The sequence below is a fragment of the Salmo trutta genome, chromosome 10, assembly GCF_901001165.1.
Source record: "Salmo trutta chromosome 10, fSalTru1.1, whole genome shotgun sequence".
Classification (NCBI taxonomy): domain Eukaryota; kingdom Metazoa; phylum Chordata; class Actinopteri; order Salmoniformes; family Salmonidae; genus Salmo; species Salmo trutta.
In genome coordinates this window covers 2,170,231-2,182,662 of record NC_042966.1, presented here as the reverse complement: position 1 = coordinate 2,182,662, position 12,432 = coordinate 2,170,231, and the positions used below count along the sequence as shown (strand labels likewise).

Here is a 12,432-nt window from a genome sequence, read left to right as displayed (position 1 = left end):
TTCCTGACACACTACAACAAAAAGTGTAAGAATAAGTAGTTTCACGTTTTATTAGTCGCTTACTTGCAGGTTCTTTCTCGATAATGCGACAACAAAAACAAATCATAAAAGATAAGAATATGAACATAAAGTAAATGGCTCAGTAGAATAGAATAAACACTTGAGCATAAGTATAATACAGGAAGGCAGAATTTATAGTCCAATATTTACCCTGTTTTGTGGAAGGGGGGATTGAGAGGCAAGTGTTTCAATTTTGCAATATTTAGCAATCACACTGTTATAAGAGTCTGATAGCAGCAGTTGTGATGCGTTTGTAGCATGAACGTGTGTGTGTGCGTGGTGTGTGTGTATGCGCGTGTCTGTGGGCGGTCAGTCCAGTTCTGTTGGCTTGTTGATAGAAACTGTCCCTGAGCCTGTTGGTATCAGACCTCATGCTCCGATACAGTCTGCCCATATAAAAAAAGAGAAATAATAGAAAAATAATAACACAAGGAATAAATTAACAATGAGTAACTATAGCTTGGCGACATACACGGGTACCAGTATCGAGGTAAAAAAAAAAGTGACAAGGCAACAGGATAGATAATAAACAGTAGCAGCAGCGTATGTGATGAGTCAAACGATTTAGTGCAAAAGGGGTCAATGCACATAGTTAAATAGCTAACCAATAGCAACTGGACTAACTATTTGGCAGTCTTAGCATGGTGGATGTTTCGTTGCCTATCCTCACCACCTGGGGGTGGCTTGGGGGTAGAAGCTGTTCAGAGTCCTGTTGGTTCCAGGCTTGTACCGCTTGCTATGGTTCCAGACATTGGTACCGCTTGTCATGCGGTAGCAGAGAGAACAGTCTATGACTTGGGTGGCTGGAGTCTGGTATAGCGGTCTTGGAAAGCAGGGAGCTCAGCCCCAGTGACGTACTTGGCTGTACACACTACTCTCGGTAGCGCCTTGCGGTCGGAGGCCGAGCAGTTGCCATACCAAGTGGTAATGCTGCCAGTCAAGATGCTCTTAATGGTGCAGCTGTATAACTTTTTGAGGATCTGAGGGCCCATGCTGAATCTTTTCAGCCTCCTGAGAAGGAAGAGGCGTTGTCCTGCCTTTCTTTGCGACTGTGTTGGTGTGTGTGGACCATGATAATTCCTTAGTGATGTGGACACTGAGGAACTTGGCCCACTCCAATACAGCCCCCTCGATGTGGATGGTGGTGTGCTCGGTCACTCCATTTCTTGCAGTCTACAATCAGCTCCTTTGTCTTGCAGATGTCGAGGGAGAGGTTGTTGCCCTGGCACCACACTGCCAGGTCACTGACCTCCTCCCTATTGGATGTCTCATCGTTGTCGGTGATCAGGCCAACCACCGTCGTGTTGTCAGCAACCTTAATGATGGTGTTGGAAAAGTGTGTGGCCACGCAATCGTAGGTGAGCAGGGAGTTCAGGAGGGGACTAAGCATGCACCCCTGATGAGCCCCCTTGTTGAGAGGCAGCGTGGTGGATGTTTCGTTGCCTACCCTCACCCCCTGGAGGGCTGAACGCTGAGCTATTGTCAAAGAACGAGTCAGCCTATCGGGAGGAAGTAAGTGGTGTCATGACAACAACCTCCTTCTCAACGTCAGCAAAACAAAGGAGTTGATTGTTGACCTAAGGAAGCAGATGAGGAACATGCCCCGATCCACATCAACGGGACTGCAGTAGAGAGAGTATGCAGTTTTAAGTTCCTCAGCATCCACATCACCGAGGACTTGTCATGGACCAACAACAAAAAACAACTCTTGTCAAGAGGGAGCAACAGCGCCTCTACTTTCTAAGGCGGCTGAAGAAATACGTCATGCCACCCCCGGTCCTCTCCAAATACTACTGCTGCACCATCGAGAGCATCCTGGTACGGGAATTGCTGCTTCCATGACGGCAAGGCCCTCCAGTGTGTGGTGAAGATGGCCCAGTACATCACTGGGACAGTGCTCCCACCCATCCAGGACATCTACATGAAACAGTGCCTGAGGAAGGCATGCAGCATCATCAAGGACCCCACACACCGCAGCCACAAGCTGTTCTCCCCCTTACCGTTGGGCAGACGGTATTGGAGCATGAGATCTGATACCAACAGGCTCAGAGACAGTTTCTATCTACAAGACATCAGACTGCTGAACACTTGAACTGAACTGACCACGCACCCACAGAATTTTTTTTAAATTATTATTTTGAACATAAATAAGCCGCACATGTCTATAAGCCGCAGGTGCCTACCGGTACATTGAAACAAATTAACTTTACACAGGCTTTAACGAAACACGGCTTGTAACAAAAATAAATAGGCTTTAACGAAACACGGCTTGTAACAAAAATAAATAGGCTTTAACGAAACACGGCTTGTAACAAAAATAAATAGGCTTTAACGCAACACGGCTTGTAACAAAAATAAATAGGCTTCAACGAAACACGGCTTTGTCACGTCCTGGCCAGAATAAGGTTAATTGTTTTGTAGTTTGGTCAGGACGTGGCAGAGGGTATTTGTTTTATGTGGTTCAGAGTGGTGTGTTTTTGTAAAAAGGGTGTTTGATTTAGTAATTCCGGGTGTTGGTTTATGTTTAGGTATTTCTATGTAGAGTCTAGTGAGTGTATGTCTATGTTTGGTTAATTGGGGTTGGGACTCTCAGTTGAAGGCAGGTGTTGTCTATCTGCCTTTGATTGAGAGTCCCATATAGTAGGGTGTGTTTGTGTTTGGTATTTGTGGGTGATTGTTCTGTGTTGAGCCTATGCTAGCCAGACTGTTTGTAGTTGTTCGTTCGTTCTTTTTTTGTTTTGTTATTTTGTACGTTCATTTTTTGAAGTTAATAAATTCTCAAGATGAGCATACACGTACCTGCTGCGTTTTGGTCTTCCTTCACCGACGACAACTGTGACAGAATCACCCACCACTCAAGGACCAAGCAGCAGAGGAAGGAGCAGACGGTTTTCGAGTTGGACTGGCGGGAGAAGTGGACTTGGGAGGAAGTTCTGGACGGGGCCGGACCTTGGCACCAGGCTGGGGAGTATCGCCGCCCGCAGTGGGAAATTGAGGCAGCCAAGGCAGAGAGGCGGAGGTACGAGGCCATGGACGCGCTGAGGGAGAAGCACGAGAGGCACCCCCAAGAATTTTTTTGGGGGGGGCACACGGGTAGTTTGGCTAGGCGTAGGAAGAGCCGGAAGCCAGCTACCCGTGGTTATATGGAGGAGCATATGGGGTGGAGAGCGCTATGTTTCGCTGAGAAGCGCACTCTCTCACCCATACGCACGCACAGTCCGGTGCGAGTTATTCCAGCCCCTCGCAGGTGCCGTGCTAGAGCGGGCATCCAGCCTGGTAGGAGGATGCCTGCGCAGCGCATCTGGTTGCCGGTACGCCTCCGAGGACCAGGCTACCCAACTCCCGCTCTACGCACGGCTACCATCAGGCCCCTGCACAGCCCAGTCTGCCCTGTGCGAGCACCCCGCTCGTACAGGGCTACTAGTTCCATCCAGCCAAGGCGGGTTGTGCAGGGGGTAAGATCTAGACCGGCTGTGCGCCTCCATAGCCCGGGGTTTCCAGCTCCTGTCTCTCGTGCGGACCCGGAAGTGCGTCAACCCAGTCCGACTCGTCCTGTTCCCGCTCCCCGCACTAGCATTCAAGTGCGTAAACCCAGCACCGCCAGTCAACAGTCGTCGGAGCTGCCTGCCAGTCAACAGTCGTCGGAGCTGCCCGCCAGTCAACAGTCGTCAGAGCTGCCTGCCAGTCAACAGTCGTCGGAGCTGCCCGCCAGTCAACAGTCGTCGGAGCTGCCCGCCAGTCAACAGTCGTCGGAGCTGCCCACCAGTCAACAGTCGCCGGAGTGGCCAGACTGCGCTGAACTGCCGGAGTGGCCAGACTGCGCTGAACTGCCGGAGTGGCCAGACTGCGCTGAACTGCCGGAGTGGCCAGACTGCGCTGAACTGCCGGAGTGGCCAGACTGCGCTGAACTGCCGGAGTGGCCAGACTGCGCTGAACTGCCGGAGTGGCCAGACTGCGCTGAACTGCCGGAGTGGCCAGACTGCCCTGAACTGCCGGAGTGGCCAGACTGCCCTGAACTGCCGGAGTGGCCAGACTGCCCTGAACTGCCGGAGTGGCCAGACTGCCCTGAACTGCCGGAGTGGCCAGACTGCCCTGAACTGTCGGAGTGGCCAGACTGCCCAGACTATCCCGAGTGGCCAGACTGCCCAGACTGTCCCGAGCTGCCAGACTGCCCAGACTGTCCCGAGCTGCCAGACTGCCCAGACTGTCCCGAGCTGCCAGACTGCCCAGACAGCCTGGAACGGCCTGAGCCGGAGCCACCTCCAGAAATAGGTGGGTTGGGGAGGGGGGGTGTAGCACAGTGCCGTCGTTGACGGCAGCCACCCTCCCTTCCCTCCCTTTAGAAAAGGGGAATTTTTCTTTTGGTGTTGCTTGGGGTTATTTTTGTAAAGGTGCTTCCGGGGTAGCACCTTTAAGGGGGGGGTACTGTCACGTCCTGGCCAGTATAAGGTTAATTGTTTTGTAGTTTGGTCAGGACGTGGCAGAGGGTATTTGTTTTATGTGGTTCAGGGTGGTGTGTTTTTGTAAAAAGGGTGTTTGATTTAGTAATTCCGGGTGTTGGTTTATGTTTAGGTATTTCTATGTAGAGTCTAGTGAGTGTATGTCTATGTTTGGTTAATTGGGGTTGGGACTCTCAGTTGAAGGCAGGTGTTGTCTATCTGCCTTTGATTGAGAGTCCCATATAGTAGGGTGTGTTTGTGTTTGGTATTTGTGGGTGATTGTTCTGTGTTGAGCCTATGCTAGCCAGACTGTTTGTAGTTGTTCGTTCGTTCTTTTTTTGTTTTGTTATTTTGTACGTTCATTTTTTGAAGTTAATAAATTCTCAAGATGAGCATACACGTACCTGCTGCGTTTTGGTCCTCCTTCACCGACGACAACTGTGACAGGCTTGTAACAAAAAATAAAAAATGAGCAGTAAACCGTACCCTACCAAGAAAGTCATTGGTCACTATCTTCCTCCTCCTGTGCACTGAAACCACTGACGTCATCTCTTTCGGCGTCGGAGTTGAATAGCCACAGAATTGCTTCATCCGATATTGCATCGTTTTCATTGTCACTCTCGTCACTTTCATCCGGAGGCAAATCCCCCGCTGCCAGATCAATCGCCTTCAACTTGAAAGCTGCATCATATGCATTTCTCCGTGTCTTTGCCATGATGAGGGTGACAAAATGACTACCGTAATCAGAATGATGGGAAGTTTGAGCGCGCTCGATTTAATCTAAACAGTAAACAAAAAAGTTGTTTGACCTTAACCCGTTCGGTAATTTCATTGGTCTAATGAAAGCTTCATGCCGCCAAAAAACTAAGCACGTCGCAGAATGTGTTTTTTTTATTTAAAAAAATTTGAAAGCGGGAAAAATCCATATATTAGCCACGTCATTGTTTAAGCCGTGAGGTTCAAAGCCTGGGAAAAAAGTTGCGGCTTATAGTCCGGAAATTACGATATATCTTTTGAAAGTGTGGAACTGTGGGAAGCATTGGAGTCAACATAGGCCAGAATCCCTGTGGAACGCTTTCGACACCTTGTAGAGTCCATGCCTCAATTAATTGAGGCTGTTCTGAGGGCAAAAGGGGTGCAACTCAATATTAGGAAGGTGTTCCTAATGTTTATACACTCAGTGTATTACTCTACCAAGAACAGGCTCTACTAGTAGCGAAAAGGAATAGGTCAAGTAAATCAAGTCACTCTACCAATAAAAGCAGGAAGTTGTCAAAAAAAACTATTCTCACGCTTGACTTAATCCCGGTTTAACAGGGAAACAGAGTGAACATTGGGTCTACTACAGCAGTCAGCGGGATTACCACATTCCACCCGCTTCATTAACAGCCTAAAATGGCCGACAGACGGAAACTTGGCCGCTAGCCAATCACAAAAGGTAAAACTATGTCAAATAATGCTCCCTCCTTGTCCATTTCTGCCCAAAACAACAGCATGAGGCCACAGGTGACCAGCCTGTGACTGTTAAGCTTCAGTTGATCTCACAGGGAAGCTGCTAAGGTCCCAATATGTACATCAATGGCATAACGAAAACCATACAGTGGGTTAACTGGGTTGTAATAACCTCTGTTTGCTTAAGAGAAACAGGTAGACATATTTAAACTAGAAAATACCTAAAAATATAATAGGAAGAGGGGACTACCTTGAGTCACCCAGCATTCATGCATTATCATACTACGTGGTCACCTCAACAACAAAAAAAGCTGCAATTAAAGCTCCAATGTTCTGTGTCACCGAAACATTCAGAGTAGTTATTGTTTGTGGTTCTGGTATGGGAACACAGTGGGGAACATTAACCTCACAGTATTAGCAGAGGCAACCGGTTGCTATGGAGCTCTGTGGCTCAAGTGAGTGAGACAGGGGCAGTGGGTGTTTTTGTTGTGTAGTGACTCCGCATAGGGAATATACTGTTCTGAGATCTGTCTGTTGTTGTCATGCCATACATATGTCAGAAGAGTTGCCTAAAGTACATGCAGATCTCCAATATGGAGCACCTGACAATAAAAAGTTTTTTTAGAGGATTGAAGGATGTAGGAAATACAGACTAATAATGTCTATAGACGAAGCTATGGCTTAAACATTTGAGTTTGCTGAAGAACTACACAGTAATTCACACTAGCATGTCTTGAGGGTCTTAACAGGTAGTGTTTCTGTAGGCTATTTGGGTAGTTTCCCTGAAATCCTCTTCGACTTTGCTCCCTCTGAGTAAATCCATGAGCTGTTTGATATGACTGTAAGGAATTGCTGTTAAATGGCTTTTTAGAAGTAAGTGCACTGCCGTGGAGCGATTTATAAATCAAATACATTTCATATTAACAATTACTGACACCCTAATTTGCCTAAATGATCTATCGGCAGTAAGTCTTTTACAACATTAGATTTGACCGAGAAATGATGAAACAGTTAGAGGCAGTAGACATAATATAATAATATTCCCTGCTTTCCTTCGGTGTTGTGTAATTAAACTAAGGCCTCCAGTAAAGATGATGACTGTCAGTAGACAATATTCAGTAAATGTTTTGGAGTGGAGCTTATTCCTGAGTGGTATGTCACTGATTAGCAATTTTTGATGGAACATGCACTTTTAATCACTAGCTTTCATTATTGTATGTGCTGTGTTTCTGAACTTGGAACCCTTGAAGAAAAGCCTTAAATTCCCACTTTCAACCAACATCTAGGCTACATCAAATATCATTCAAAATGCCATCCAGCACAAGAGGTATTGTATTATCAATTGAGCCAGTCTAGTGTGCAAATGGAGTTCTAGTTTGTGAACAGAGTCTCAAGAGTCTCAAGAGTTGAAGTCAACATTCACCCAGTGACACAGTAACTTCACTGTTAAGACAACTGATTTGGGCTGATGTTTGTGTGCAGTACATGTGCATGCAGTGTGTGTGTATCTGTGTGCATTTGTGTGCATGCATGTGTGCAATGCATGCATACCATATCCAGTATGTGTGTTGCATATTCTGACAGTGAAGATATTTCTAACCCCCCTTCCCTCGAGAACACAACAAGCCCTCTGAAGGGCCTACAGTATAGCAGCCATTGAAACCACAACATCTCCATGGTGATGGTCGTTGTCCCAGTCTACGTGCCTCAGGACTCAGAGCTCATTATCAAGCTGAAGGTCACCAGTCCAGACAACAACCAGTGATATTTAGCTCCCATTATATTTAATCCTAGTATGTCCAGGATAAAACTACAGGGTTGAACAACAGGCTTATTATATGATGGCTGTCAGGGAAGAAACAATGAAAAATGTGTGGTGTAGACACACTTTGTTCATTTTTACAATGACAATTATAATATGTAATAACATGTCAATAGCAATATGACATGGCATTACATGACATGACAGAGATGAAGACGTCACCATTGTCACCAAACCATCATTGGGTCATTGAAAATGGCTATATAAAACCCAGGTGTTATTATCATCGTTAACAAACCACATAATCAAATCAGGATGTAAGACTGTCACAGTCAGTCCAATTCACTCAGGAAGAATACACTCAGCAGTCACCCTTCTATGGCACCACACTTTTATTACTGACAGCCTAATCATACATGAAAACTCCCCTTACTCATCGTCAATGGTGCTGAAGGCTGCGTCCCAAATAGCACCCTAATCCCTTTATAGTACACAACGTATGACCAGAGCCATATGGTTATTAGGGCACTATATAGGGAATAGGGTGCCATTTGGGACGTTAACAACGATGTCTTTCCTGGGCCATTACCTATTGTGCATATCATTGAGTATTCAATGTGACAGGTCCTGGTCCAGAGAGGGCAGAGAGAGAGGGATGTTATTTGAAGGTTGTGTCTCTGTCTCTGAAACTCCCAAACGTGACCGCTCTGAGAAGCGCACTGTTGCATATGAATTACCGCATAGCAGCTCCCATAGAATACACAATGCACTGGGTAGGAGGGAGGTCCTCAATGAAGGACTAATGTGAATGTACTGACAGACTGTGTAGTTCATAGGACTGTGTTGTCTGTCACGTCAACTTGTATTGGAAGATAGTGTACATCTCGAACTCACTGTGCTATACAGCAGTATGCATCACGTGCATTATCTTATTCATTCCTCATTCACCTCTCTCTTGCTCTTTATATAATGTATATAATAACATACACTGAACAAAAATATAAACGCAACATGCAACAATTTCAAAGAGTCTACGGATTTACAGTTCATATAAGGAAATCAGTCAATTGAAATTAATTAATTAGGCCCTAATTTATGAATTTCACATGACTGGGAATACAGATATGCATCTGTTGGTCACAGATACCTTAAAAAAAAGTAGGGAAGGCCTCCCGAGTGGCGTAGCGGTCTAAGGCACTGCATCGCAGTGCTAAGGCGCCACTACAGACTACGGATCGATCCCAGGCTGTCACAGCCAGCCTGTGACCGAGAGCCCCAGAGCCCCAGCGTCGTCCGGGTTAGGGGAGGGTTTGGCCGGGGGGGGCGTCTCCTTGGCTCATCGCACTCTAGCGATTCCTTGTGGCGGGCCGGGGGCCTGCAAGCTGACTTTGATCGTTAGTTGATCGTTAGTTGATCGTTAGTTGATCGTTAGTTGATCGTTATTTGATCGTTATTTGATCGTTAGTTGATCGTTAGTTGAACAGTGTTCCCTCCGACACATTGGTGCGGCTGGTATCCGGGTTAATCGAGCAGTGTGATAAAAAGCACCTCGGCTAGGCGGACTCAACCTTCGCCTCTCCCAAGCCCGTTGGGGAGTTGCTGTGATGAGAAAAGATTGTAACTACTAATTGTGGAGAAAAGGTAGGGCCGTTGACCAGAAAGCTAGTCAGTATCTGGTGTGACCACCATTTGCCTCATCCAGTGCGACACATCTTCGCGTGGAGTTGATCAGGCTGTTGATTTGTGGCCTGTGGAATGTTGTCCCACTCCTCTTCTATGGCTATGCAAATTTGATGGATATTGGCGGGAACTGGAACACGTTGTCGTACACGAAGATCCAGAGCATCCCAAACATGCTCAGTGGGTGACATGTCTGGTGAGTATGCAGGCCATGGCAGGACTGGACTTTCAGGAATTGTGTAAAGATCCTTGCGACATGGGGCTTTGCATTATCATGCTGAAACATGAGGTGATGGCGGCGGATGAACGGCACGACAATGGGCCTCTGGATCTCATCATGGAACCTCAGTGCATTCAAATTGCCATCAATAAAATACAATTGTGTTCATTGTCTGTAGCTTATGCCTGCCCATACCATAACCCCACCGCCACCAGGGGACACTCTGTTCCCAATGTTGACATCAGCAAACCGCTCTCCCACACGGCCCCATCTGTCCGGTACAGTTGAAACTGGGATTCATCTGTGAAGAGCACACTTATCCAGCATGCCAGTAGCCATTGAAGGTGAGCATTTGCCCACTGAATTCGGCTATGACGCCGAACTGCAGGGTGGTCAAGACCCTGGTAAGGATGACAAGCACACAGATGTGCTTCCCTGACAGTTTGTGCAGAAATTATTTAGTTCTGCAAACCCACAGCTTCATCAGCTGTCCGGGTGGCTGGTCTCAGACAATCCTGCAGGTGAAGAAGCCGGATGTGGAGGTCCTGGGCTGGCGTGGTTATAGGTGTTCTACGGTTGTGAGGCCGGTTGGACATACAGCCAAATTCTTTAAAAAATAAGTTGTTGGATGCTGATAGTCGAGGATGCTTACTAAATGCTTACTAAAAGGGATGTAAAAAATGTGTGCATAACATTTTAGAGAAATAAGCTTTTTGTGTGTATGGAACATTTCTGGGATCTTTTATTTCGGTTCATGAAACATGGGACCAACACTTTACATGTTGAGTTTATATTTTTGTTCAGTGTATTATGATAGTCAATGCAACATAATGTCTAACAAAGGCACATGATTCTAGTTCGTCCTGTGAAAGCTTTATGTTCCATTTTGACCCCTATCCATTTGTACAGTGATACATTTCCTTAGTGGCTGTGATTTCAGTGACTGAACATATTTCTTAATTTCTTTATTTTGTTATTTTTTTGGATTATGTGTGTATTGTTTTATTTTTTATTGCTATATATAATACTGCACTGTTGGAGCTAGAAACACAAGCATTTCGCTGCACCTGCGATTACATCTGAAAATCTGTGTATGCTGCCAATAAACTTTTATTTGATTTTTATGATCAACAGCAATCAATGCAAACAGTATGAACACGCATGCAGTAGAGTATGCAATATAGGGCTGGGAATTGCCAGGGACCTCACGGTACGATTTTATCACAATACTTAGGTGCCAATACGATATGTTTTGCCATTCTCACAATTCTAGATGTGTTGCGATTCGATACTGTCATTTTATTACCATATGTCTGCTGCAGAGAAACAAGAAAGCCATGAGAAAACAAGTTTTTAACAGTCATGGAAATAAAAGTTCTTAAAAGCAATTAGCTCCCTATTTAAAAGGAATATGGCGAACAAGCTACGCAGGTACAGCCAACTAGTGCAAATATAACATTGCGATATTGTCAAAACGATACAATATATAGTCAAAAGGAATATCCCGATATGTAACTATCCTTTTTTTCCCCCATCACTAATGCAATACATAAATATTTAACACCATCAATGATGGATATAATGTAGAAGAGCACTTCCCCCACACACTCATTCAGCTTTGTCAGGCACAGCGATTTACTGTTAAGGGCAGCCATATTTGTCATAAAGAGTATAATGGTTTTTATCATAGAAATACAATCTAAAAAAGTGATTGTATTTCTATGGCCATTTGAGGGCTGTGTTTAAAGTACTACATGTTTTCTCTCTATGGACTCTCATTTTCCCCTAGTCATAATGGACATTGGATCAATACATAGTTTAGCTAGTAGGTAATAATTACACTTTATCAATGGTCAAATCAAGGACAGTAATACCATATAAAAATATAAGTATTCCCATATGCTTGAGATTCTGCCGTTTGTTATTTCTGACATCAGGTGAATACAGTTTCCCACCAATGAGTCTGACACATCCACACCCTATTGGCCTCTCGTCTGTCTGTACCTACTGTATCTATAGGTAGGTAATCAAATAGATAGGTAATCATTCTCGCTCACACTTCACTTCTAGACCAATACATAAAACAACATCCAAGAAGTGGAGCACATCCATAGATGAGCCATAGAATCCAAACCCTCATCCCTTCACCATAGATGAACCACAAAGTCACAACCCTTATCCCATCACCATATAGTCCAAACCCTCATCCATTTACTATGACCCCCCCATCACCATTAGCATCCCCTCAGCCCTCTGTCCTTACCTTCCCCACTGAGTTCCAGGCCCTCCAGGGACATGACAAAGTCCTCCTCCTCCTCCAGGGAGAGTCTTCCAAACAGGCTGCCAGCCATGTAGACCACCCACCGACGACTCACACACTCACAACTGAGAAGCTCCTCTCCTCCTCTTTATCCTTCCCTTCCACAGAGCGCCTCTATCTCTCTTCTCTCTCTCTCTCTCTCTCTTCTCCTCTCAATACCTACAGCTCCTGAGAGCTGCCAAGGCTGATTGAGCCTCTCCCTCTGAATGGAAGCCTCTCAGAGGAGAGGAGGGGGGAGATAGAGAAATTGAGGGGGGTAGAGCGATGCTTCTCTAGAGAGACAACACGAGAGAGGTGTGATGCTTGGAAATGGGGAAACGAGGCACAATAATCTTCTACTACCGGCCACTACTCAGTATGTGTGTGTGTTGGGAGGGAGAGCAGGGGGGCTGAGAGGGAGATCTTCTGATTGGAATTTAAACCTAGAACTTCCTCCCTGTTTAGTGACATCACCACAGTTCACCACCCATTGGATGTCCTAATTAGAGGTATTCACGGG

The 12,432-nt window shown here is 45.8% G+C and overlaps 1 protein-coding gene across 1 annotated transcript in view; it reads right to left on the bottom strand.

Moving 5' to 3' along the window:
* The window catches only part of LOC115200949 (MAGUK p55 subfamily member 2-like), a 58,947-nt gene extending 46,961 nt beyond the window's left edge, over positions 1 to 11,986 (bottom strand). Inside the window, exon 1 of the mRNA XM_029764096.1 lies at positions 11,877 to 11,986. Within this exon, the coding sequence (XP_029619956.1) occupies positions 11,877 to 11,964 (88 nt within the window). The 5' untranslated portion in view covers positions 11,965 to 11,986. The remainder of the gene's footprint in view (positions 1 to 11,876) is intronic.
* Between the last annotated feature and the right edge of the window lie 446 nt (positions 11,987 to 12,432).